Here is a 26,350-nt window from a genome sequence, read left to right on the forward strand (position 1 = left end):
ATAAGGGGGCTAGAGCACCTTCCCTATGAGGAAAGGCTGAAGAGTCTGGAGCTTTTCTGTTTAAAAAAAGATGACTAAAGGGGGGCATGATAGAGGTTTATAAAACTATGCATGGGGTGGAAAGAGTTGACAAAGAGGAAATTTTCTCCCTCTCCCAAAATACTGGAACCTGAGGGCATTCAGTGAAGCTGATGGGCAGTAGGTTCAGGACAGACAAAAGGAAATGCTATTTTACACAGTGAATGATTCAAATGTGGAATTTGCTTCCAGAGGATGTAGTGAAGGCCACAGGAATAAGTTTTAAAAAAGGATTAGATAGATTCATGGAGCATAAGTCTATCAATGGCTACTAGCCATGGTAAGTGAGGAGAACCTCCACATTCAGAAGCACTAATCCTCTGAATCCCAGAGCCAGGAGGCAACATCAGGGCTTCTATGCTTTGTTGTTGCCCATCCAGAGGAACTGGTGGGCTACTGTGTGAGACACAAGGTGGACTGCTTCTCTGAATGAGCAGGGCTTTTCTTATGCTCTCCTTTAGTGTGGTCTTTCTTTCATAAACGTAGCAATTGCTATGCAGTTCATCCTTTGAATGAAGCTAATGCTGGGCCTTGGCACTTAGGATCATATTATAGTAGACAGAGTGTGAGGCAAAAGATTGCAGGCATGTTGTATATTTTCAGAAGACAATACTGCTGAATATATTGCATATAGGATGTTCATTTCTTGAATCATTAGTTTGCAATGTGGCCATAACTATTACTAGTCTTCAGCTGCTCTTATCCTGTTTGGTAATGCTGTTGTCTCCGTGTTATAGTTTTTTCATGGGAATGCACCTCCAAAACCCCCCTTTTGTTTGGAAGGAATTGTTCCTTTGTCTGCATTCTGACACAGCTATGTTTTTAGGATTTCATGTCCTTCTGATATTATGATGTTGTTTTATTTCAGATAAGATGGAAGACTTTTTTATTACAACAATGTGTTTTGCTGCTGACATATCTCATAATCACACTGGAAGCTGTGCCTATAGATGTAGACAAAACAAAAGTGCAAGGGGAAGAACAAGTTGAAAGTGCAAAAATAGATAATCCGGTAAGTAAATTAAATATTTCCCCTCGTCAGTGTCAGTAACTGTTTTATCAGCGCCCTAAAAAGTGTACTGGCTTTTGGTAATTTTGGGATTAGAAAGAACAGGGTCTGCATTCATGTACTTTTGTTTTTAATCTACTAGTTCAGGGGTGGCCAACTGTAGCTCTCCAGATGGTTTTTGCCTACAACTCCCATCAGCCCCAGCCAGCATGGCCAATGGCTGGGGCTGATGGGAGTTGTAGGCAAAAAACATCTGGAGAGCTACCGTTGGCCACCTCGTACTAGTTTTATTGACATAGTGGGGGCAGAGAGATAAGAAAGTGTAATCAAGGAAATGAAATCTTTTAATTTTTTTTCAGGATGTACTTGTTTGTACAGAAATATCTAGGCAACTGAATTTAGAGAGAAAAAAGACCATATGCTGACATGACTTAAGCGTCTACCAGAGTATCAGCAAGGAGAAAGAGTTGTTCTCTGTTTCCTGTCCCATTACCAGGAAATAACAATTATTAATAAAATAATAATAGTAATTAAAACAGTGTGTTTTAATTATTATTTACCAGTCAACAATTTTAGCTCAAGTATTTAGCTCATTGTGATGGTGAGGCTTGGGTTTGATGTGCCTGTGCTCTTTTTCTTGCTGTTGAGCCCAGACAGCTAGCTACCTAGTGTTACTTAGTATGTGTTGAGGGGAAGATTTTGATAATTTTCAGATGATCTCTACCCCAAAGTCAGTGCATAAGAATTGGCTTCAGCTCCGGGCAGCTCTTCATGCACCCTAACCTTCTATACTTGGTGAGTAATGATCAGTCTTCAGCAAGTGATACCTTAATATCATTTGCTGATAGAGTTGCCAGTCTCCCTGTGAAGGAGGAGGCCCTCACTGCCATGTCCCTCCTCCCGCCAGCCAGCTGGCCAGGGGGACTTACCAGGAGAAGGAGAAAGGCCCAGGCCATGTAGCTGGGATTTTACTGGAAGTTATGTCATCATGCCAGTGACATCTGGACAACACTCTGGTACTTGGGCAAAAATTCTATGATAGAAGCCATTTTAACCAAAGAGTTTTTGTCTAAATACCAGATATTTGCAGTGACATCACAGCATGACAACATCACTTCCTGTGAAATGATGTTGACATAGCCTGGCCTTCGTCTTCTCCTGGCAACCCTATTTGCTGAGTACTGGTTGAAACTGTGTTGTTGAATTTCCAAAAGATTTTATTTGGTGGATGAGGAATGGGGGTGTCAGTTTGAATCCCAGCTATGTTTTAGCAAGAGTTCCAGAATTCACAAAGGATAATTTGTTAGTTTTTTTATTTCAAAAAGGAAGGAACCAGGAAACAAACCTATCTCTGATTGCCTCCTAATCTCAGATGTGTCTGGGATTGTTATCACTACACATATCACTGGAGCACTTTGAGATGAAATTGTAATTAATTTTGTCTCAAACTAAGCCTGACAATTGTAGAAAAAATCCTAGCTGTAAAATTAGTTTTGTCATGACAAATTATTCAGAAAGCTAGCAAAATTTACAACTATTTTGATGATTTTCATGAAAGTATATTATCTCAACTAATTTACTCTGAAGTATCTCTGTGGGGAAAAGAAACACTTCTCATTTTCTCTCCGTTCTCATTTCTTTACTATACTGGCATTTATTTTGTTGAAGGATACCGGGCTTTATTATGATGCATACCTCAGACAAGTGATAGATGTTCTGGAGACAGACAAGCATTTCAGAGAGAAGCTCCAGACAGCCGATATAGAGGAAATAAAGGTATGTGCAATAGCCAACAGATCTTAATAGATGCAAGGGTCAGTACAATGAAGTCTAAAATAGAATGTATGATTAGGCTGTCATTGATGTAAGTGGAAGAACTAAGTACATGCTTAAGCTGCTACCATTGACACTTGTCATACTTAAAGATCACCAATTTTGATTGTATTGGCCATGTGGGATGCTGATTTAAGCTTGGCTATCTTGCCTGGTGTACCATCCACCTAGCATTCTGACCAACAGCCTGCTGAGTCTTCTGGAGTTGGTAGCTGGGTGGGCCTTGGAATTCTCATGACTATTAATTCTTGGGAATTTTAACATCCATGCTGATGACATTGCTGCCTCCACTCAGACTTCAGACCTGATGTCTTCCATGGCAGCGCTGGGGGGCTCACCCAGTTTGTATCAGGCCCCACACATCAAGCAGGTCATACTTTGGATTCGGGTGGAGGGGTTGATGTCGATCTGACTTCCAGTTAAGGTTACTGAGAGACCAGTAGCTGAACAGCTCCAGGGTTTCCTGGATGACTCATTGGTGGTAGATCCATTCCAGTCTTCTGCCCTGATCATGGGACAGAAGTGGTGTTGGTTGCTTTGAAAGACAATCTTCATAGACAGATGGATCGAGGTTGGAGACCGAGGGTGGAACTGATAGAGAATGGCCGTTTTCGCACTTAGCGTTTGCTCCCCTTTTTCCGCGGCGCAATTATGTCCAGAGCATTTTTCTCGTTTTCCCACTAGTGACTCTTTGCGGCGTCGCCTTCCCTGAAGCCCCGGCTCAAATCGTTTTCCCACTGGCATCGGCTTGAGTCCGATGCCCTGTCAATCATTTTTTTTTTAAGCGCAAGTCTGGTCGCGTAATGACGTACTAACGTACTAACGTAACATCGAGCTGCTGCCTCCCCTTCATTTCTTGGACAAACCGCATCACGTGTGCTGCTGCTGCTTATGGATTGGCTGCAGCTGTAGAATCCTCCACAGCCCTTTATGTATTAACGGAAGCATTCACAGTGGAGAATCCTAGCACTAGATTCCCCCCCCCAAATTCTGAAGCACTAGATCCCCCCCCCCCAAATTTCCTCCGCTCTCTTTCCCCTCCCCGGCTGGCGCTTGCAACGGGGACCTGACTGATTCCTGCTGCCAGAGCTCCCCCCCCCCGCTCCATTCTCTCCTTCCCCTTCTGTGGCGCGTGTGAGGAGCTCGGTCGCGTCTACTTTCTAACCGAGCGGAATGTAGCCAGGGAGAAGAATGCAGGACTCCAACTTCCCATTTTATACATGGCGATTTTGTGCAGGTCCAGAAATCCTGGTGGCACAGCTGAGGGAGGCATTCCCTTCTTAAAACACACACACATGGACGCTGTGGCCCGCACCGGCACTACATTCCCCCCCCCCCAGCAATGGTCGTTTTCGCATTATCGAGATAACGCAACAGCGGAATAACGCAACTAAAGTCAATAATAAAAAAAAATTCTAACGAAACCAATTGAAGTGCCAATTGAGGCTATTCCAGGAGGGTTTTTTTTTTTTCTATTTGTTAATTTCGAAATATCGCTATTACGCAAAACTGTGAAGTTTAAAAAAAAAAATGGCCGTGCCGGCACTTTGGGGAAGCGCCGCGAAATGCTGATGATTGGCCAAGCGGGTGGATGGGGTGGGAGGACGGAAAGGGAGAGGGTGACGCCCCCAAAGCAGTCGATCCGGCGTGGATGGATTTCGCACAGGAAACTCCGCTGAGTGGATCCGGAGTGGATCCGGAGGTTTTCGGAAACTCCGGCAACTTGCTGAAAAACATACTCCGGCGTAAAATCCCTGAAGCGCCGGAGCAAAGCGCAGCGCCGGAGCAACATGTGCGAAATCCAAGAGAAGATCCGGAGGTAAATGGGGCGCTACGCCGGAGCAAACGCTAGTGGGAAAACGGCCAATGTGTCCTCTTGAAATCCCCTAATGTGTGGTGACCCTTAGGGGGCACTTTTCTCACCTATGTTATTGAACATCTGTATGCAGTCTCTCGCCCAGCTGGTGTAGTTTCTAATAAATAAATCTGCTAATTCTCATGCCATTTTAAACTACAGGTTTTATTGGCCGAGGGAGGGGCGCGGTGTGGGGAGTTTATACCAAAAGCCTGCAGGCCAAACTAAAGGCTACAGAGATTCTTTTCACACAGTATTTATCCAGAAGTACGTGTGTCCTGTAGAACAGAACATTTAAAATTCACTCACTCTGCATTAAGTGGGTATTGCCAGACAGAAGCTGTTGTTCTCCATGTGGATGCAGATATCTGGCAGCTGCTACCACTACTCAAGAAACTGAGTAAGAGGAACTGCCCAAGCACCATAGAGAGAACTGCAGGACGGTGTTTCAAAATACAACATAACAATGCAAAAACAAATGTCTCAAATAGGCTTATAGTAAACTAAGAATAAGGCCCATTGTGGAGATAAATATAGTGGGCTCTAGAAAGAGACTTTGGGTGAGTGTCTGCTCACCCTTGCTGTCTACTCACCCAACCTAGTGAAGACACTCACTCCCTAACCCTTGGTGTCTACTCACCCCCCCCCCCTCCAACCACCTCTTCCTCTCAACTGTCCCTGCACCCTTGGCACTCCACTACTCTCCCCACTCATGACATTCATTCATCCCCCACCCTTTCTGTCTCTCCCCCCACCCCTGCAGCTGAAACAGGTGTCAGCTTCCTCCCCACCCTGCAAGCATGTGTGTCGCAATGTCTGTGTTAGCTCAAAGCCCTGAAAGAGGCCCAGAATGGAGATAAAGAAGGGCCTCTCCCCACCTTTTACTGACAGAACCAAACTTGGTTGCCTTTTACTGACAGAACCAAGCTTGGTTGCCTAGCAACAGCTACTGCCTAGCAGCTTCCCCATTGATCCAATGCTTGTCTGTCCTGGGGATGGAGGGTGGGGTTGTTCTTGAGTGACATGTGATTTAGCCAAAGGGAGGGTAGATAAGACCTCCAATATGGCTAGGCTTTTAAATCCATTGGATTTAAGCAGAAAGCACAAGAAGAGATTGGATTTATACCCCACCTTTCACTTGGAGTCTCAGAGCAGCTTACAATCTCCTTTCCCTTCCCCTCTCCACAAAAGACACCCTGTGAACAGGCACGTGGGGCTGAGAGAGCTCTTTCAAGAACTGATCTTGAGAAAATAGGTCTGAGAGAACTTGTGATTGATCCAGGGTCATACCAGCAGCTGTATGTAGAGGAGTGGGAAATCAAACCCAGTTCTCCCAGATTAGAGTCCACATTCTTAATCATTACACCAAAATGGCTCACAAAGAAAAGAACATTACACATACACTGTTGCCCATATTTAATTACCTACTTTGAACATTGTGTTTTTATTTATAAAACTAATAGTCAAATCTTCATACACTCGTACAGCTCTTATGTAGACTCTTGGATGATAGAAGATTTCACCCACACAAATAATAAGTCTCTAGAGTTCTAGTAAACGCTCTGCTTCAATTGGTTCCTTTCTCAAGGATGAATGCATGGGTGGATCATACCAACTTCAGCATTTCAAGAACCAATAATAAATTCACCAGAATGGAACTGATTCCATTCATGAGGCTGTTGTTATACTTGATTTAAATGACTTTCTCTTTAGAGTGATGTACTTACTAATTCTTCATTGTGAACTTTCAACATGATTATTTGATTATTGTTCAGCCAACTACATCTTATTAGTATGAGGAGCAACCCTTGTAACATTACTGACAATATGTCTTACTGACAGTGCTTAGATGACAGTACGTCTGACAAGAACATCCAATAGGTTGTTTATGAAGACCTGTAAGAAGGTCACAAAGAAGGAATTTTATGCAGCCTCCATGTCTACAAATTTGCATTCAGCTCAGTTATTTAGGTTAATTTGGTCTTTAACTTTCTTTCTTCAGGGCATGCCAAATGCTAGGAATTGGAAATTGGCTGTGCAGCTTTTGCAAACCATTTTGCAGATAAAGTCTTGTTGCTCCACCACGACCTCTCAGCCACATTTGATATAATATGGGAACTGGAAGCCGTTTGCCCATCTTCCACCCTGCTCACAGGACAGAGAAGGCACTGGTTGCCTTAGTAGATGATCTCCGAATACATCTGGATCAGGGCAGATCAGCACTGCTGATACTTCTTGACCTGTCAGCATCATTTAGTATGGTTAACCATGATCTATTGACCCACTGCCTCACCAATGCAGGGATATGGGGGCTCGCCCTAACAGTGGCTGGCCTCCTTTCTCCATGATCGGGGACAGAGGGTGGCACTTGGGAGAGAGTTGTCCCAGCAGCACCTATTAGAATACGTGCTGCAAGGAGCAATCTCTCCACAGTGTTATTTAACATCTATCTATATGCATACCCTCACCCAGATTATCCAGAGATTTGAGCTGGGTTGTCACCAATTTGTGGGATCAGGCTCCCATCAGAATTGGGGATCAGGCTTCCATCCATTGGTGCCAATGTTGGGGGTGAAGAGTTTTGGGGGTATTCCTGGATACCTCTCTGACTATAAAGGCCCAAGTTACTGCTGCTGCCAGGTCTGCTTTTCTTCATCTGAGGCTGGTCAGGCAGTTGGTCCCATATCTCGCCTCCCCCCCCATGACCTGACCACAGTGACCCATACAACGGTCACTTCCAGACTGGATTATTGTAACTCTCTTTACATGGGGCTGCCCTTGACTCTGATCTGAAAACTCCAGCTGGTATAGAACGTAGCTGCCCGGATGTTGACCTCGTCACCTATGCAGGCACAGATCTATCTTGTGCTCTGAGAACTGCACTAGCTGCCTATTAAGTACTGGTTCTACAAGGTCTGCAAAACAGGGCTCTTCTGCTAGGTCTTCAGTTGAAGCGGTGGATGTCACTTGATATCTGGCCTTCCCCACCCTCCAGTGATTGGGATTTGATGGATCTCTGGACCCGATTGGTTGTGACTGTTGAAGCAGAGTTTTATGTTATTTTAGCTGTCTATATCGAAATCTTGATCTTGTTTTAATTATTTAAATCTTGCTGTAACCTGTCTTGAGCCTACCTGCGGGAAGTGCAGGATATAAATCTAAATAAATGATGTGATATGTTGCAAACACATTCTTCTCTTGTCCATTGCTCTAAAATATTTTGCATTATTCTGACATCCATGTTATCTATGCCTTTGGGTTGGTGAGAGTGGAAAGGAATTGGTACCTTGATCTGGTGCCTGAAAGTAGCAGTAGTATTTATAGGAGAAAGTGAGAACTTGATAAATTTTGTTTTGTTGGAATCATTAGGAAATGGCTTATTGCTCTATGTATCCAGTCTTTTCTCCATCATCTTGAAACACGTTTCACATCCAAATCCATGGTCCCACTAACTTCTTGATATACTTCTTTCTATACAAAGGAAAGAAAGTGTTTAAAGGGGGATCTCTGCCTGGATTGTGTGGCTCTTTTTGGAACACTAGATTTTATAGATGCTGAGTAGTCATTGCCTAGCATTAACTGATCTTGCCCTTCCCATGCCCCAACGTGATGAAATTCCATTGAAAGAATGATGGTGGCTTCCCATTTACTGTAAATTAACTTAATGAAAAGTTCTAAATGAAGTTTCCTACTAAACTGGGGCACCAGAGGATTCTAGTTTAAGTTGGTCCTGCTTTATAATGGCATGTGAATGGTTTTCTGATAGTTCATATATGTGTTGTGCAATGGTTTGTAATTCTTTAGAGCAGGGGTCCTCAAACTTTTTAAATAGGGGGCCAGTTCACTGTCCCTCAGACTGTTGGAGGGCCGGACTGCCGTTACTGTACAAGGCCGCGGGCCGTCAGTTCTCCGTCTTCTGCATCTCTCTCCCTTCCCCACACCACATACCCCGGCCTGGGAACTCACCTCACCTTGGTATCACCTCACACTCTGTCTCCGCCGCCTCAGCCCAGTGCCGGAAGTGTGCGTTGCTAACGCGAGTTTAGGTCGAACGTCACTTTCGGTCTGATTTTGCCATAACCCGGCGGGCCGCATAAAAGTCTTCAGCGGGCCGCATCTGGCCCGCGGGCCGTAGTTTGAGGACCCCTGCTTTAGAGGATGTTGCTGTGTAACTTTCTCCATGTTTTTGTAGTTGTTCATGCTTCTGTTAGCAGATAAACAGTGCCAACAACCCTGCAGTCTTGTATCTCTCTGTGCATATCAGAAATAAGCTGTTCCTTGAATTTGAGGGAACTCCAGTATCATAGCTTTTACATAGACAGCTTCCTCATTCACTTTAGCAGGGAGGAGTGCAGTTTGTGTATTTCATTGCTGTTGTATGTGTTGAATTATTCTCTTAAGCCTGAAGTAACAGGGAAAGTTCTTCTCATATACAGGAATTGCCGCATTTGAACTTGCTATATACTTACATTAATATTTACAAATAGATTAATATTTTCTTCCATTAGCAATATGCCATTTGTAAAATATGACTGCCTCACATGTTTGTATGGAGCATATAGCAGTACTGCAGCTACATTCTAGAAAAGTAACCACAAGTGTCTTTCTGTATTTGTTTTGTTCACAGAGTGGCAAGTTAAGCAAAGAGCTAGACTTAGTTAGCCATCATGTGAGAACAAAGCTGGATGAACTGAAAAGACAAGAAGTTGCAAGATTAAGGATGCTGATTAAAGCCAAAATTGATTCATTTCAAGGTAAGAATGCAAAGTAAAAATTCCATAGAGAATGTATGAAACAAGCAAATTATTGTTTTCTCTTTGTTTATATCACAAGCATAATTTAAAATTAGGATGGAGTGAGTGTGTGTGTGTTTTTGTTTTCCTTTATCAGATTACACAGATTGCACATCTGGGAGAACAAGACAAACTAGCTCTAAGAAAACAGACAGAAGGAGTGATTAGAGAGTCATCTCTTGTCTTGGGTTAAAGGAAGAAATTAGCTAGGGGGATTTTCTCATATTTTTGTGGGAGTCTCAACAATTCCTCGTAAGTTTAGCAAATCTATTTTCCTCACAAAGAATTGTTAACTTGCTTGACTAGGTAACCACAGAGTTATTGATAAAATATAAAGTATGTATCTTGTTTAGTTATTAAAAGCTGTACAAATAATATATTTTGAAAAACAAAACAGTTGTATGATTTAATTTCTTTCTAAACATTAACTAAAATGTGCTCTTGCAAATATATCCTGCCATGTAACACGCATAACAGTGGTGTAATGTCTTTTAGAATAAAATTGTGTTCAGTTTTTCATTTAAAGTATAATACTGGTCATGCAATTGATGTGTATGATTTATCTGGAGAAATTTCCACTGTTTAAATTTCTTGAGAGGTGGGATTTTAGAAGATTACTAGACATTAATAAAACAAATGTTAAAGGACTATTGATAACATTTGTACAATTATAATATTCAAAGATTAACAAATGGAGAAAAAGCATAAGAACATAAGAGAAGCCATGTTGAATCAGGCCAATGGTCCATCCAGTCCAACACTCTGTGTCACACAGTGGCCAAAAAAATTATATATATATATACACACACACACATATATACACACTGTGGCTAATAGCCACTGATGGACCTCTGCTCCATATTTTTATCTAACCCCCTCTTGAAGCTGGCTATGCTTATAGATGCCACCACCTCCTGTGGCAGTGAATTCCACATGTTAATCACCCTTTGGATGAAGAAGTACTTCCTTTTATCCATTTTAACCTGACAGCTCAGCAATTTCATCGAATGCCCATGAGTTCTTGTATTGTGAGAAAGGGAGAAAAATACTTCTTTCTCTACTTTCTCCATCCCATGCATAATCTTGTAAACCTCTATCATGTCACCCCACAGTCAACATTTCTCCAAGCTAAAGAGCCCCAAGCGTTTTAACCTTTCTTCATAGGGAAAGTGTTCCAACCCTTTCATCATTCTAGTTGCCCTTTTCTGGACTTTTTCCAATTCTATAATATCCTTTTTGAGGTGCGGTGACCAGAATTGTACACAGTATTCCAAACGAGACTGCACCATTGATTTATACAGGGGCATTATGATACTGGCTGATTTGTTTTCAATTCCCTTCCTAATAATTCCCAGCATGGCGTTGACCGTTTTTATTGCAATCGCATACTGTCTTGACATTTTCAGTGAGTTATCTACCATGACCCCAAGATCTCTCTCTTGGTCAGTCTCTGCCAGTTCACAACCCATCAACTTGTATTTGTAGCTGGAATTTTTGTCCCCAATGTGCATTACTTTGCACTTGGCCACGTTTAACCTCCTGCCACATTGACGCCCACTCACCCAGCCTCAACAGATCCCTTTGGAGTGCCTCACAATCCTCTCTGGTTCTCACCACCCTGAACAATTTAGTGTCATCCGCAAACTTGGCCACTTCACTGCTTACTCCCAACTCCAAGTCATTTATGAACAAGTTAAAGAGCATGGGACCCAGTACCGAGCCCTGCGGCACCCCACTGCTTACCGTCCTCTACTGCGAAGACTGCCCATTTATACTCACTCTCTGCTTCCTATTAATTAGCCAGTTTTTGATTCCCAAGAGGACCTGTCCTTTTACTCCATGATTCTCGAGCTTACTAAGGAGCCTTTGATGAGGAACTTTATCAAAAGTTTGGGGAGGGACGGTGGCTCAGTGGTAGAGCATCTGCTTGGGAAGCAGAAGGTCCCAGGTTCAATCCCTGGCATCTCCCAAAAAGGGTCCAGGCAAATAGGTGTGAAAAAACCTCATGTTGAGACCCTGGAGAGCCGCTGCCAGTCTGAGAAGACAATACTGACTTTGATGGACCAAAAATCTGATTCAGTATAAGGCAGCTTCATATGTTCTTATGTTCAAAAGCTTTCTGGAAGTCAAGGTAAACAACATCTATTGGGTCCCCTTTGTCCATATGTTTGTTCACCCCCTCAAAGAAATGTAACAGGTTAGTGAGGCAAGATCTTCCCTTACAGAACCCATGCTGAGTCTTCCTCAATAACTCGTGTTCATCAATGTGCCTACTCATTCTGTCCTTGATAATGGTTTCTACCAACTTTCCCGGTATTGAAGTCAGACTGACTGGCCTGTAATTTCCTGGATCTCCTCTGGAACCCTTTTTAAAGATGGGGGTGACATTTGCTACCTTCCAGTCCTCAGGAACGGAGGCAGATTTCAATGAAAGATTACATATTTTTGTCAGGCGATCCACAAGTTCATCTTTGAGTTCTTTCAGAACTCTTGGATGTATGCCATCCGGACCTGGTGACTTATTAGTTTTTAATTTGTCTATCAGTTGTAGGACCTCCTCTCTTGTCACCTCAATCTGACTCAGGTCTTTCAACACCCCTTCCAAAATAAATGGTTCTGGAGCAGGCAAACACTTCTCATCTTCCATAGTGAAGACGGAGGCAAAAAAAAAATGGACTTCTGGGTTTTGGTCATGGAGGATTGAGCTGCTCTTCAGCAGACGAGCAGATCAGAACCTCTGTTCTGGGCAGAGAAGGTGATCTTAACACCTGCTGCCTACCCCTTCCAGATAGGGAGGGGGCCAAGAAATGCATGTGAAGTTCTGAGGGAATTTAGTGATGAGGAACTCCAGTGGGGTTTCTTTTTGGCTTTAAAGAGTTTCCCGAGAAGGACTGCATTCTATCGTCTACAGAGGATCTCTGAGGCCATTAAATTGGCTTAAATCCACCAAGATACAAAGCTTCTATGAGACTGATTAACATCTGATAACTAAGAGAGCAGTGTGAAGAAGGATATCAGAACTGAAGGTAAAAGATTTATATCCATCACTCTGGGACAAATAAAAGACTAAATAAAACTAAAAGCAAAGGTCTGGAAACAGAAACGCAATAGTATATCCAGGAGTATAAAGGAGGGGTTGAAATTGGGACTTTAAAATTGTGAGACAAATTTAAAAGAGGAAAAATAGATATTGTTTGGAATACCTGCGGTTTGAATAGAAAACCCCTCCTAGAAGATCTGCTGAGCTGGTGATTATAATACAGGAAGTGTCGTCACTGAAAAAACGTGAGACTTCAGAACCATAGAAAACGAGAATTCGTGTCAAGAAAGGAAGGAAGGTAAAGGACAGTGCCATTATGTGAAGGGAAAAATAACAAGTCCTCCAGCCCTCTCTAGGACTCAAAACCATAGAGAAGTATCAGTTGCCATTACAAGAAGGTCAAAATTTTAAAAATTAATAAAAAGAAATTTGGAAAATAGCAGAGCCGGCAGATATCATCATTAAAAGGTAAAATCTGTTGGACTATATACTTAGAACTAATTTTGGTGTTGTTTTGGAGAAAAAAGGAAAAAAAGTTTTTAAACTGACAGAAAAACTGTGACAGCCATTTTATGCAAATTTTTTACTTAGGAGCATCCGGGAACAGTGGTGTTGGGCTCATTTAACAGGGCATGATCTAATCTATAAGACTGTGTGCTTAAAATTTGAATTTGAGAGGTCAACATAGCCAAGCAGCTATGATGGAGCTAAGATCAGCAGCAAAGCAGCAACGCACGAGGGCTGGATCACTTGAAGAAGAGAGAATGGTTAAATTTAAACCAGACAAGACTGATAAAGCAGGATGGCAAGAAGCAATGGATGCTACGGAAGCAACATTGGCAAATATAATTAGAGAAACAAAAACAGAGTTAAAAAGAGACATTGAGGCAAGTGCAGAAGATGTGAAAAAAGATATTGAAGATCTCAGAAAAGATTCACAAGCAGCTCTGCAGAAAGTGCAAAAGGTGAAAGAAAAGGTGAAAGACGTAGATATGAGAATGGACCATGTAGATTCCACTATGCAAAAATTGCAGGAGAAAGCATTACTAGCGGACTATAAATTAATGGAGAACCAATTACAGCTAAGAGGGGTGCCTGAGTCTACTACTACTGATCTAAAGACATATATAATTGCAATTATTGCTGAATTTTTAGGAGAAGACCCAGAACAAACTGATCATTACTATGATTATATTTACAGGGTAAATTTGGAATACGCCAAAAAAAAAAATTACCAAGAGATGTGGTGGTAAGATTTGTGACAAGAAACATGGTGGGAAGGACTCTTAGTAAACAATTTAAGAGCCCACTGGGGGTGGATGGCAGTAAAGTAAGAATTATGAAAGAACTGCCAAGGAAAGTCATCAGTGACAGGAGACTCTATAAAAGGTTGACAGAAAAGCTGAGAGAAAAAGAAATAAGATACAGATGGAAACTTCCAGAGGGTTTGAGTTTTAAATTCAAAGGACGGAGATTTACCATCACAACCATTCAGCAAATGACAAACTTTCTGAGTGAGCATGAAGTCTTTGGGGAATCAGATCAAGAATAAAATCCATTATGGATTACAAATTAATATCTTAGAATATAAATGGACTTAACTCACCACAAAAAAGAAGGGCAACTTTTCACTGGATTGGGAAACAAAAATGTAACATAATTTGACTACAAGAAGTACACATCAAACAAATGGATTACCAATTTTTATGGAATAAACAACTTGGTGTGGAATTTTTTTATTGGCTAAAGAGAAAAAAAGGGGGTAGTTTTTTTTATATCAAACAAGAACTAGACCCGAAATTAATTTTTAAAGATCATAAGAACAAGAGAAGCCATGTTGGATCAGTCCAACACTCTGTGTCACACAGTGGCCCAAAAATTATATATATATATATATAGGTGTATACACACACACACACACACACACATATATATATACACACACTGTGGCTAATAGCCACTGATGGACCTCTGCTCCATATTTTTATCTAACCCCCTCTTGAATCTGTCTATGCTTTTAGCTGCCAGCACCTCCCATGGCAGTGAATTCCACCCAAAGGGTGATTAATAGTATTTTTCACTGTTCCATTAGTCTCCCATTATCATAATTTGATCTTGCACCACTTGGTCTAATTGTTGCATTATTGGTCTAATTGTTGCAATAGTGGTGTCTCTGGAAAAGGAAACTAAATGCTTCTTCCAAATAAATGAAAAAGAAGATACCCAGTTTTGAATTGTGTGGGGTGCATATAAAGCAGTAATGAGGGGTATTTTGATTACATTGAACAACAAGGATAAAAGAGCCAAAAATAAACAAATTATGGACATTCAGAAAGAAATTGGCAAAAAAGAGAAAGAGCTTAAAAAACGACCTGGGAAAAAGAAGATCATAAGAGAAATTACAATATTACAAAGCCAACTGAGCCATTTGTTGAATAAAGAATTGGAATGGAATTTTAAAAGACTACAGCAGAAATCTTTTGAAGGTGCGAATAAACCTGGAAAATATCTTGCATGGCAAATGAAAAAAAGAAGGGAGAATAAAATAATTAACAAAATTGTATCTGGAGAAAAAGATATTGTTGACCATGAAGGCATTAAAAGGGAATTTTACAAATATTATGCCAAGCTGTTTAAAAGCCAAAGTGTAGATAGAAAAAGAATTGATGAGTATCTACAGAAAATTAAGGTTAACTTATTAACAAAAAACATGGAGAATTTGTTGAATAAACCAATTGAGAAAGGAGAAATAGAGGAGGCGATCAACTTAATGAAATTAGGAAAAGCACCTGGTCCAGATGGCTTCATGGCAAAATTTTATAAAGTTCTTGTGGAGATGCTATTACCTAAACTTCAGATACTGATGAACACTTTAAGATTAGATGGGAAAGTTCCTTGTACATGGAAAGAAGCAGTAATTTCTTTGATACCAAAAGAAGACAGAGACACCACAAATGTGAAAAATTATTGACCAATTTCATTACTAAACAATGACTATAAAATATACGCAAGGATTTTAGCAGAACGCCTTAAACAGCATTTGAACAGTTATATTAAAGAAGAATAAGCAGGATTTCTTCCCAAGAGACAAATTAGAGACAACATAAGAACAGTTATAGATATTATCGAATACTATGACAATTATCCTTAAAATGAAGTAGCATTATTTTTTGCAGATGCAAAGAAAGCATTTGATAATGTGCATTGGGACTTTATGTTTGCAGTGATTGAGAAATTGAGATTGGGAGAAGACTTTATTAGAATGGTAAAGGCGATATATTCTGAACAATTAGCAAAGCTCTGCATTAATGCAGACTTAACAGAAAAAAATAATAATAATTAAAAGAACAAGACTAATATTTATGAGATTTTGTTAATTCAAATTCAAGACGATAAAGAGATAGAGGGGCTAAAAATGAAAGGTTTTCCTATAAATACAGAGCATTTGCAGATGATGTGATGTTTATAAATGAAAATCCCACTCATGTAAGACCATTGCTATCTTTGTGACTGTTGAGAGACTTTGTGGGAAAAATTTCAAGAATGTTCAGTGTTCCTTAGTTTTGTTTTTGTTTTACTTCACTAAAAACGCATGTTTACATACTTTGCGTGAAAGTTTTATTGCTACCGATGGTTATCTTATATTGCTTATCTTCACACCGGCTCCAGTTGTATTTACTACTACCCTGGAGAAAATGCTGCTTTGAAGGGTGGACTCTATGGCATTGTACTATGCTGAGGCACCTTCCCTTCCCAAACCTTGCCCTCTCCTGGATCCGCTCCCAAAGTCTCCAGGTATTTTCCAATACAGACCTAGCAACTCTTAATTTGTGTCCTGTGGAAAGGGGAGGAGCTTGGGGAGAGTGTCTGCCATCCCCACAACTTGTGATCAGTTTCAGTTGCTGAAATTTTAGAATAATTGTTATATAAGGTTGGTGGAAATATCTTTGTCTTTGAAGTTCACTGTAATGTCTAAACACTTTAAAAATAGTGTGATTGTTGGCATCCTCTAATCTCATAAGATATATTTGTAGGTATAGACTTTTGGAGATCTCAGATCAGAAATGTTTTCTAGAATAGGCCTTAAGAGCCTACCTCATTAGATGTATATTTGTGTATATTAGGCTTCCCAATCCCCAGGTCCCAGAGGGGGATCCCCCGGTTTTACAGGCTTCCCCCCTCCCCCAGCCACTGGCTGGCGGGGGAAGCTCCTCCCCCAGAGCCATCATGCACCTCCGTGAACGATTCCCATAGGGAATGATGGGGAATTGATCTGCGGGTATCGGGGGCTCTGGGGGGGCTGTTTTTTGAGATAGAGGCACCAAATTTTCAGTATAGCATCTAGTGCCTCTCCCTAAAATACCTCCCAAGTTTCAAAAAGATTGGACCAGGGGGTCCAATTCTATGAGCCCCAAAAGAAGGTGCCCCTATCCTTCATTATTTCCTATGGAAGGAAGGCATTTAAAAATTTGTGCAGTCCCTTTAAATGTGAGGGCCAGAACTCCCTTGAAGTTCAATTATGCTTGTCACACCCTTGCTCTCGGCTCCGCCCCCAATGTCTCCTGGCTCCGCCCCCAAAGACTCCTGGCTCCACCCCCAAAGTCCCCAGATATTTCTTAAATTGGACTTGGCAACCCTAGTGTATATATCAAATACATTCAGTTGAACATTTTTCTCCTTGGATTATTTTCAGATTCTGGCATAGACCATCAGTCTCTTCTCAAGCAGTTTGAGCATCTCAACCACCAGAACCCCCACACTTTTGAAGCTAAGGATTTAGACATGCTGATCAGAACAGTGAGTGTTAAGAACAGTTGTTTTACCAGATGCTTACTTGCTATTTTTCTTAAACAAAGACTACTTTTTCCCTTGGCCTCCTCTGAATAACTTGCATAGTTACATCAAAAGTCATGATCTGAGAATCTCACTGGGCTCAGCGATACAGTATTGTGCAGCAAAAGATATTCACCTGCATTTAAATGCATTCTGTTTTTCTCATAATGCCTCTTGTGACTTCTGTTTGTGACAATTTGAGCAGTCATGCTTTTTAGAGCCTTTAAATCTAGTTCTGTTTTAATCTGTCAACTAAGCCTCCTACATTTTCCTTCTTAGCTGTGTTAATTAAATAGAAATCATTATTCTTAGCTCCATTAATTAAATCATCAATTAAATAGCTTTTAAAAGAACAGATCTATTTAAATTAATGTGTAGATTGTTTTGTGATAAAGGAAGCTATTTACAATATAATAAACAAAAGCAGGAACAGTAGGGGAGGAAAACCATCTTTCTTTGTTTTCTTTCTTCCCTATTACAGTGATATATTTGAACTAGAACAGCCTCTGCTGTTCATTCAGTCCTACTGATTAAAAACAACACATACCAGTTAATTAGCTTAAATGTTAATTAAGCTACTGGTTGATCTTTTTAAAGCTTGACACGTTTTGTTAAGACAGTCTATACTCTTCTGAAGCCTTGAGGCAATTACCTTATAGTGATGACTGCTAATGTTCTTGGTTTAGGAGAGCAGGAAACTTCTCATCTAATCCTGAATTTGAGCAGTACAGTGCTAGGCGAATCATACATTGATATTCCTTTCCTTATGTTAAATAGTGGAGGGTTTTAGTGGTGCACAGCTTAAACTCTCCAGCATGCTGTAAACTTGTTTTCCATCTCATGTTCCTTCGGTTAGTGCTGAACTGCCCTTTATATGTTCTGGCTCCTAAAGGAGAATGAATATTCAGTCTCTGCTGGGCTGTTTGGATCTTTTTTAGTTCTGATGTTTCACCCTGAGGGCTGATAATGCATGTTTAAAATAAAAAGTGGTAAAGCCCTTGTAGTTCTGTGTCGGCCTATCAGTGGAAAACTAGCATGTCAAAAGAATTCTAGCCTTGGTGGTGGGAGTTCTGTCTTTAAATTAAAAGCCTACCTTTGAATACATTGCATATAGAGGTGTGAGAGCCCTTTCCAGTTTTTCTGATGGAAAAATTGAGGACATTGAAAAAACCCCTCATATTTTCCTTTTTACATTAGACAAAATGTTTCTTAAAGCAAAGATTTCACACTCAAAATGTATAGCATGAAAAGGTTTGAGCACTCTTTCAGCTTTTCCAATGGCTAAGTTGGGAAATTCTAAGGAGTGCTGAACAACGTCTCCCACAAAATATTTTCTCCTTTGGGATAAGAAAAATCTTGTCTTATGAAGCATTTCACTCCTTCCAACTGTATAGTGTTATAAAGTCTAAGAACTTAATCAGTTTTCCAGTGGAATATTTGCGGGAGTGCTAAACAAAAATGCTCTTATACTCTACACATGTACAATATTTTCAAGGTGTTTTGTTTAAATATAATATTTTGGCATCTTTATTTGTTAAATTAGATTTTTTTAGGCTGCTGTTCCCTGCTCAGGCTGCTTACAACAGAACAAGTACAATAAAGAATTCAAGTTAAACCTAGTGTTAAAATAACTACAATGTATTGGCAATGGAGATGAACTGGAATTCTAGGGGATCCCCAGGTCCCACCTGGAGGCTGGCATCCCTACTTGTATTTCATTTTCCCCAAAACACTTTTTGTTGTACCTTCACATTTTTGGGAATTTTACATCTCCTGTTGAATATAATAATACATTGAATTGAATCATTTCCCCCCTTCCTCCCCCAAAACATAGAATTCTCAAGTTGCGCAGTATCAGATTCATGAGTAGTGTACCATAGACTCTTAATGTATTGAGTAGCTCATTCCTGTTACTAAATCTAGCATCTTCACCAATAATTCCTATTCAAATAGATATCCAAACCCAGATTAGAAGTTGTAATACATTATACATTGTATTTGATCCCAGTTTCCACTAGTGGAGGGAAGCTCACAGAGACCTTCTTTGGGGTGGGGAGTCGAGGGATCTTTTGAAACAGCAGGAGGGGTAAAGTGGGAGTCTGCAGTGGGAAATCACTACCACCTCTTCTGCTAATGGAAGTGCTGCTCTGCTGGCAGAATGGTCATATAGGGTCCAACAAAGATTTGTTAACGTTACTTGTGTTGTACATCTGCTATAATTCCGGATACCCTCATAAAATCTCTGTACTGTATGTATCTTGTTCAATTTACTGTTTATCATTATGAAGCAATTGGATTGAGAGTAAATGTTTGGTTGCCAGCATTGCATAAATTTATGCAAAATAAAGGTTTTGAACTTCAAGCATGCAACTGGATCCATTTCTTACCTTGGCACTAAGGAGTGGGCAGCTGCACCATTTTACTGCATTTCAGGCTACTTTGAAAAAAAAGAGTTCTGGCCTCACTCTAGCAAATAGATGCAATGCTTGATCAGTGGTGCTGCTCAGAGGGATAGGTGGGATTTAGATGATATCTCTTACTCCTTGAATGTTTCTTTAGCCTTTGAAAGTATTCTACACTTCAGTGGGTTGGGGGGGGGCTAGTTGTTGTGCAAGGGATCTACAGAATCCTGGAGTCAGTCTAGAGAATTTTAATTTAGAGGCACAGAAAACCCAGGCAATTAATTTAATTGTTAAGTATGTCAATGTTTTGTGCCACCGCGTTTATTCTGTACACTGACATGGACCTCACCGAGCAGTACCACTTATTGTTGGTATTTCATATTTGCTTATTTGTGAGAAACAGGGAATGAACTTGTAACACTTAATACTTATCCACTATTTAGGTGGAAAGGCAGCATAAAAATGGTTTATGAAATAAGTTATTTTGTATCCGCTGTTTTCTCATGGGTAAATTGGAGGGGGAAAGTGTAGAAAGTATAAGTAGTTCAATATATCAAGGACATTTTCAGAATAAAAATGGTTACTACAGATGTTGGAGGGAGAAATAGCTTGTGCATCATAGTGCAATGGTTTGCTTCATTCAAGCAACACTACTTACTCAATACATTCAGTCTCATATTTGCAGGCCACAAGTGACTTGGAAAATTATGACAAGGCCCGGCATGATGAATTTAAGAGGTATGAGATGATGAAAGAACATGAAAGAAGAGAATACTTAAAAACACTGGATGAAGAAAAGAGACACCAAGAGGAATCTAAGTATGAGGAAATGAAGAAAAAGCATGGTGACCACCCCAAAGTTAACCATCCAGTAAGAGCACTATTTGTATCAATACCATATGTATACCAAACTCACTGTTAGTAATATCTATTATTGCATGAAAAATACAGAAGAATATGTGGAACACAGCATTCAGATGCCCTTGGAGTTGACCTTATAGTTGAGTTTATAGCATTTTTGTAACAGATTTTATTAAAGCTAGTTATACTAAAGGTCAATACTTGGGAGTATTAAAATTTCTGTCTCATTTTATTGACTTCCAATAAATAATTTCTTGTTCGTTGGTAAAATCTAAATTAATGAAAATATGTTCCAGAAGGGTGTCAGGAAGCATTTTTAAAATTTTAGTTGTTTACAGGGTAAGATTCACAATAATCTTTTGTGGCCAACGATGGCTGATTGAATTCCTCTCTGTTAGCACATAATGGTTGTCTATTGTATATGAAAGCATTGTGGAATTATTATTATTAACAGTAAATATGGAGCATCTGTTCTGCATTTTTGTCCTACTTTTGGCGAAATTGTAAAAGCTCATACTAAAGATGGCTGAAATCAGACTGCATTTCATTACAATGTACTCTGGTTAAAAAGTGATGTGTATTTTGTATGTGAATAAGGATTAAGTAATTTTTTGAAGTCTTTTTTGATAGATGAAATGGATTTAGCACCAAATTATAAAACATTTCTATGTGATTTTGATTCCTAATTTATAGGGAAGCAAAGACCAATTGAAAGAGGTATGGGAAGAAGCAGACGGGCTAGATCCTAATGACTTTGATCCAAAGACATTTTTCAAGTTGCATGGTAAGAAATATAAGATTTCCTGGGGAAAAGGAAGTTGCAGAATGATCTAGGTATTCAGACATCACCGGATAGGTATTTTGTTCTCCAGATTTAAGAATACTGATACTGAACAAGCCAGTCCTGTTGACCAAGGGGGGCTTACTTCTAAATAAGCATGCACAGGATTGGGATAACTAGATTTTGGTCCAGAGAGTATGAGCTTTTGAGAGTCAAAACTCCCTTCATCAGATAGGATGGGAATGTGTATCTTGATTTAGTTTTGAAGGACTAGTCCTCTGCATGGGAAGAAAATACTAAATGATACCAGTGCCTGGTTGGGCTGATTTTTGTAATGTTCTAAATAGTGCATTTCATCTTCAGTGTGGTTTATGGTTGTACTGGTAGTAAAGCCCATTGTGAAGAAAAATACAACAGGCTCTAGAAGGAGGCTCTGGGCAAGTGCCTGCCACCTTTGCTGTCTTCCCACCCACCCAAATGAAGACATTGACCCTCCCCCACCTCAATGGAAGCTAATGTCTGCCATCTAGAGAACAGTTGTAAATCTGAGTGATCTCCAGTGCCTCCCCAGAAGGAAATGGCATTGTACCTGTCTGGAATTGACAACCCTAACTCCTTTCCTTTATCTAGCCCTATGACTTCAGGTTTCCATTGCCTTCCCCCTCCCTACAGCTTTACAGTGGGGGGGGGGCAAAGCAGTTTGCATCATTCTCCTCTCCCCCCATGTGATCTGAACAACAACCCTGAGAGGCAGGTTAAGCTGGAAGTCCATGCCTGGTCCAAAATCACCCAGTCAGCTTCCACAGCAAGAACCTGGATCTGGAAGATCCCATTCTGAAGAGCTAACTTGTATGTCCTCTTCAAATTCCACCACAGAATATCCAGGAATTTCCCACCAATTTCGAGTGCCCCCCAACCTTGCTGCCCACCCGCCTAAATGAAGGCATTCTCCCTCCCCCACCTCAAGGGGAGCTGATCTGTTTGGATAGCAGTTGTAATTGAGTGATCTCCAGCCCTCACCTTGAGATTGGCAACAGTGGTTGCCCAGGAGGAAAGGCCTTTCCCTCAGAGGCCTGTAGTGATCCTTTAGGAATTTCCCACCAACCTGGAAAGGTACCACTACTAGATAAAAGGAAAGAGACTTAAGGCCAGGACCTCCAAGGTAGCCTTCTCGGAAGTGCTACCTGTTCCACGTGCAGGGCTGGAGAGACAGGCACAAATTAGAAGTCTCAATGTGTGGAGACGATGGTGTAGGGAGGAAGGGTTTAAGTTTGTTAGGCACTGGAGTGCTTTCTGGAACAAGCGGGAGCTGTACAAAAGAGACGGTCTCCACTTGTCCCCAGATGGAACCAGGCTGCTGGCACTTAAAATCAAAAAGGTGGCAGAGCAGTTTTTATACTAAATCTTGGGGGAAAGCTGACAGGAGATGAAATGTCTCAGGCTGGAGGGAGGCACTTGCCCAGAGTGTCAGTAACTGAGTAGCTTAAAAGTTACTGCATCCTAGATCATCTACTGTCAGAGTACTGTCAGAAGTGATGAGGTCATGTGACTATGATCACAGGACAGGCTGATGCAATGCCTGTAGTCACAGTGAGTCAGCATATTTGCTAATTGGTGGGCTGAGCTATAAAAAGTGCTGAGTGCCAAGGTATGTGTTCTCTCTGTATTGATGATTGTCTGGCGTAACACTTTGGAGCTCTGGATTGTAATTTACTGTATATATACTGCACTTATCTGTTAATATTTGTAAATACACTGATAGTTCTAGTAGAACTGGTGTGAAGACTCTTCTTATAAATGAAAATGAGGATACTCAATTTCGAATCGTGTGGGATGCTTACAAAGCAGTAATGAGGGGCATTTTAATTACTTTTAACAATAAAAATAAAAGAGCCAAAAATAAGCAAATGATGGATATTCAGAAAGAAACTGGAAAAAAAGAGGAGCTTAAAAAGTGACCTGGGAAAAAGAAAATCATAAGCGAGATTACAATATTACTAAACCAACTGAGCCATTTGCTGAATAAAGAAGTGGGATGGAATTTAAAAAGGCTCCAACAGAAATCTTTTGAAGGTGCGAACAAACCTGGAAAATACTTGACTTGGCAAATGAAAAAAAGAAGGGAGAATAAAGTAATTAGCAAAATTGTGTCGTGAGGAAAATACATTGTTGATCATGAAGGAATTAAAAGGGAATTTTATAAATACTATGCAAAGCTGTTTAGAAGCCAAAGCGTAGATAGAAAAAGAACTGATGCATATCTACAGAAAATTAAGGTAAATTCCTTAACAGAAAACATGGAGAATGTGTTGAATAAACTAATTGAGAGAGGAGAAATAGGAGGCGATTAACTCAATGAAGTTAGGAAAAGCACCTGGTCCAGATGGCTTTACGGCAAAATTTGAAAAAAGTTCTCGCGGAGGCGCTATTACCAAAACTTCAGAAATTGATGAACATTATAAGAATAGACAGGAAAATTCCTAACACATGGAAAGAAGCAGTAATTTCTTTGATAACAAAAGAAGACAGAGACGCTACAAATGTGAAAAACTATAGACCAATTTCATTACTTAGCAATGACTATAAAATATATGCAAGAATTTTAGCAGAATGTCTTAAACAGCATTTGAACAGTTTTATTAAAGAAGAACAAGCAGGATTTCTTCGCAAGAGCCAAATTAGAGACAATATTAGAACATTTATAGACATCGAATATTATGAGAAACATCCTGAAAAAGAAGTAGCATTATTTTTTGCAGATGCAGAGAAAGCATTTGCTAATGTGCATTGGGACTTTATGTTTGCAGTGATGGAGAAATTTAGATTGGGAGAAGACTATAAGAATGGTAAAGACGATCTATTTTGAACAATCAGCAAGGTGCTCTGTATTAATGTTTGTCTATTTATTTATTTATTTATTTATATTTTGACTTATATCTCGCCCTTTCCACCGAAGTGGCTCAGGGCGGCTTTGTAGATTTAATGTAGATTTGTAGATTTAATGTAGATTTAATGGAAAAAATGATAATAAATAAAGGAACAAGACAAGGTTGCCCTCTATCTCCACTGATATTTATAATGACTTTAGAGGTTTTGCTAATGCAAATTCAAGAAGATAAAGAGATAGAGGGACTGAAAGTGAAAGGTTTTTCTTATAAGTACAGAGCATTTGCAGATGATGTGATGTTTATAAATGAAAATCCCACTCATGTACCATTGTTGCTTCGTAAGATATAAGAATATGGAGAATATGGAGAATTGGCAGGCTTTTACATAAAGAAAAATTGAAAATTTTGTACAAAAATATGTTAAAGAGTAAACAGGAAGAACTACAGAGGTTAACAGAGTGTGAAGTTACTTCCAAAGTAAAATATTTAGGGGTGGAAATATCAACGAAAAATATGAATTTGTACAAAAACAATTATGAGAAACTCTGGCGTAAGATCGATGGAGACTTGATAAAATGGAACAAACTGAATCTGTCTATGTTCCTGTTTCAAACAATTCCAATAGTGAAGACAACAAAGAATTTAATAAATGGCAAAGGAAACGTTCAGAATTCATATGGGTTGGGAAAAAACCAAGAATTAAAATGAAAATTCTGATAGATGCGAAAGAAAGGGGAGGATTTCAATTGCCTAATTTAAAGCTGTTTCATGATGCAGTATGCCTGGTGTGGATTAAGGAATGGATGACATTATTAAACAGAAAGTTACTAGCATTAGAAGGTCATGGAAATGTTTTTGGATGGCATGCTTACATGTGCTATGGGAAAAAATAAGATGGGCAGCTTCTTCTCACATCACTATATCAGAAGTCATCTGTTAAATACCTGATTAAAATATAAAAGATATGGGGATGAGAGGAAACCGTTTTGGATTGTACCAACAGAAGTAATAAAATTGTATTCAGATATCAAAGAAGAGAAGTGGTTATCATATAAACAACTTCTAAAAATTCAAGGAGGAAAGGTAGAATTAAAATCGGCTGAGGCAATGCAACATAAATATAATTGGTTTCAATTGCAACAAATAAAGAGTTTGCTTGAACAGGACATCAAGAATTTTGGAATAAGACAAGAACAAACAACTGGAGAGAATGCAGTTCGGGGAAAATGAAAAGCTGATTTCAAAGATATATAAACTATTATTAAAATGGTCTACGGAAGATGAATAGTTAAATCACAAATGATAAAATGGGCGATAAATATAAATAAGGAAATACAGATGGAGTCATGGGAATACTTATGGAAGAACTCTATAAAAATATCTACATGTTACAACTTTAAAGAAAACTGCTTCAAAATGTTATATAGGTGGTACATGACACCTAAGAAATTGGCAAAAATGAACACTCAGGTATCGGATAGATGTTGGAAATGTAAACGCCATGAAGGATCTTTCTACCATATGTGGTGGACTTGCAAAAAGGCGAAACAAGACAGTGTGCGATTGTAGTAAAAAAAAGGCCAATGCCATGCTGGGAATTATTAGGAAGGGAATTGAAAACAAATCAGCCAGTATCATAATGCCCCTGTATAAATCGATGGTGCGGTCTCATTTGGAATACTGCGTACAATTCTGGTCATCACACCTCAAAAAGGATATTACAGCATTGGAAAAAGTTCAGAAAAAGGCAACTAGAATGATTGAAGGTTTGGAACACTTTCCCTATGAAGAAAGGTTAAAACACTTGGGGCTTTTTAGCTTGGAGAAACGTCGACTGCGGGGTGACATGATAGAGATTTATAAGGTTATGCATGGAATGGAGAAAGTAAAGAAAGAAGTACTTTTCTCCCTTTCTCGCAATACAAGAACTCGTGGGCATTCGATGAAATTGCTGAGCAGATGGGTTAAAACCGATAA

General features: G+C 39.9%; 1 protein-coding gene across 1 annotated transcript in view; it reads left to right on the forward strand.

Annotated features, from left to right (window-relative positions):
* The first annotated feature begins 950 nt into the window (after window positions 1-950).
* Window positions 951-26,350, forward strand: part of NUCB2 (nucleobindin 2) — a 53,926-nt gene continuing 28,526 nt past the window's right edge. The window contains exons 1-6 of the mRNA XM_060261103.1: window positions 951-1,090; window positions 2,756-2,863; window positions 9,403-9,529; window positions 17,302-17,405; window positions 20,529-20,714; window positions 21,398-21,488. Coding sequence (XP_060117086.1) covers window positions 9,496-9,529; window positions 17,302-17,405; window positions 20,529-20,714; window positions 21,398-21,488 — 415 coding nt within the window. The 5' untranslated portion in view covers window positions 951-1,090; window positions 2,756-2,863; window positions 9,403-9,495. The remainder of the gene's footprint in view (window positions 1,091-2,755; window positions 2,864-9,402; window positions 9,530-17,301; window positions 17,406-20,528; window positions 20,715-21,397; window positions 21,489-26,350) is intronic.

This window comes from Heteronotia binoei, chromosome 21, assembly GCF_032191835.1.
Source record: "Heteronotia binoei isolate CCM8104 ecotype False Entrance Well chromosome 21, APGP_CSIRO_Hbin_v1, whole genome shotgun sequence".
NCBI lineage: Eukaryota > Metazoa > Chordata > Lepidosauria > Squamata > Gekkonidae > Heteronotia > Heteronotia binoei.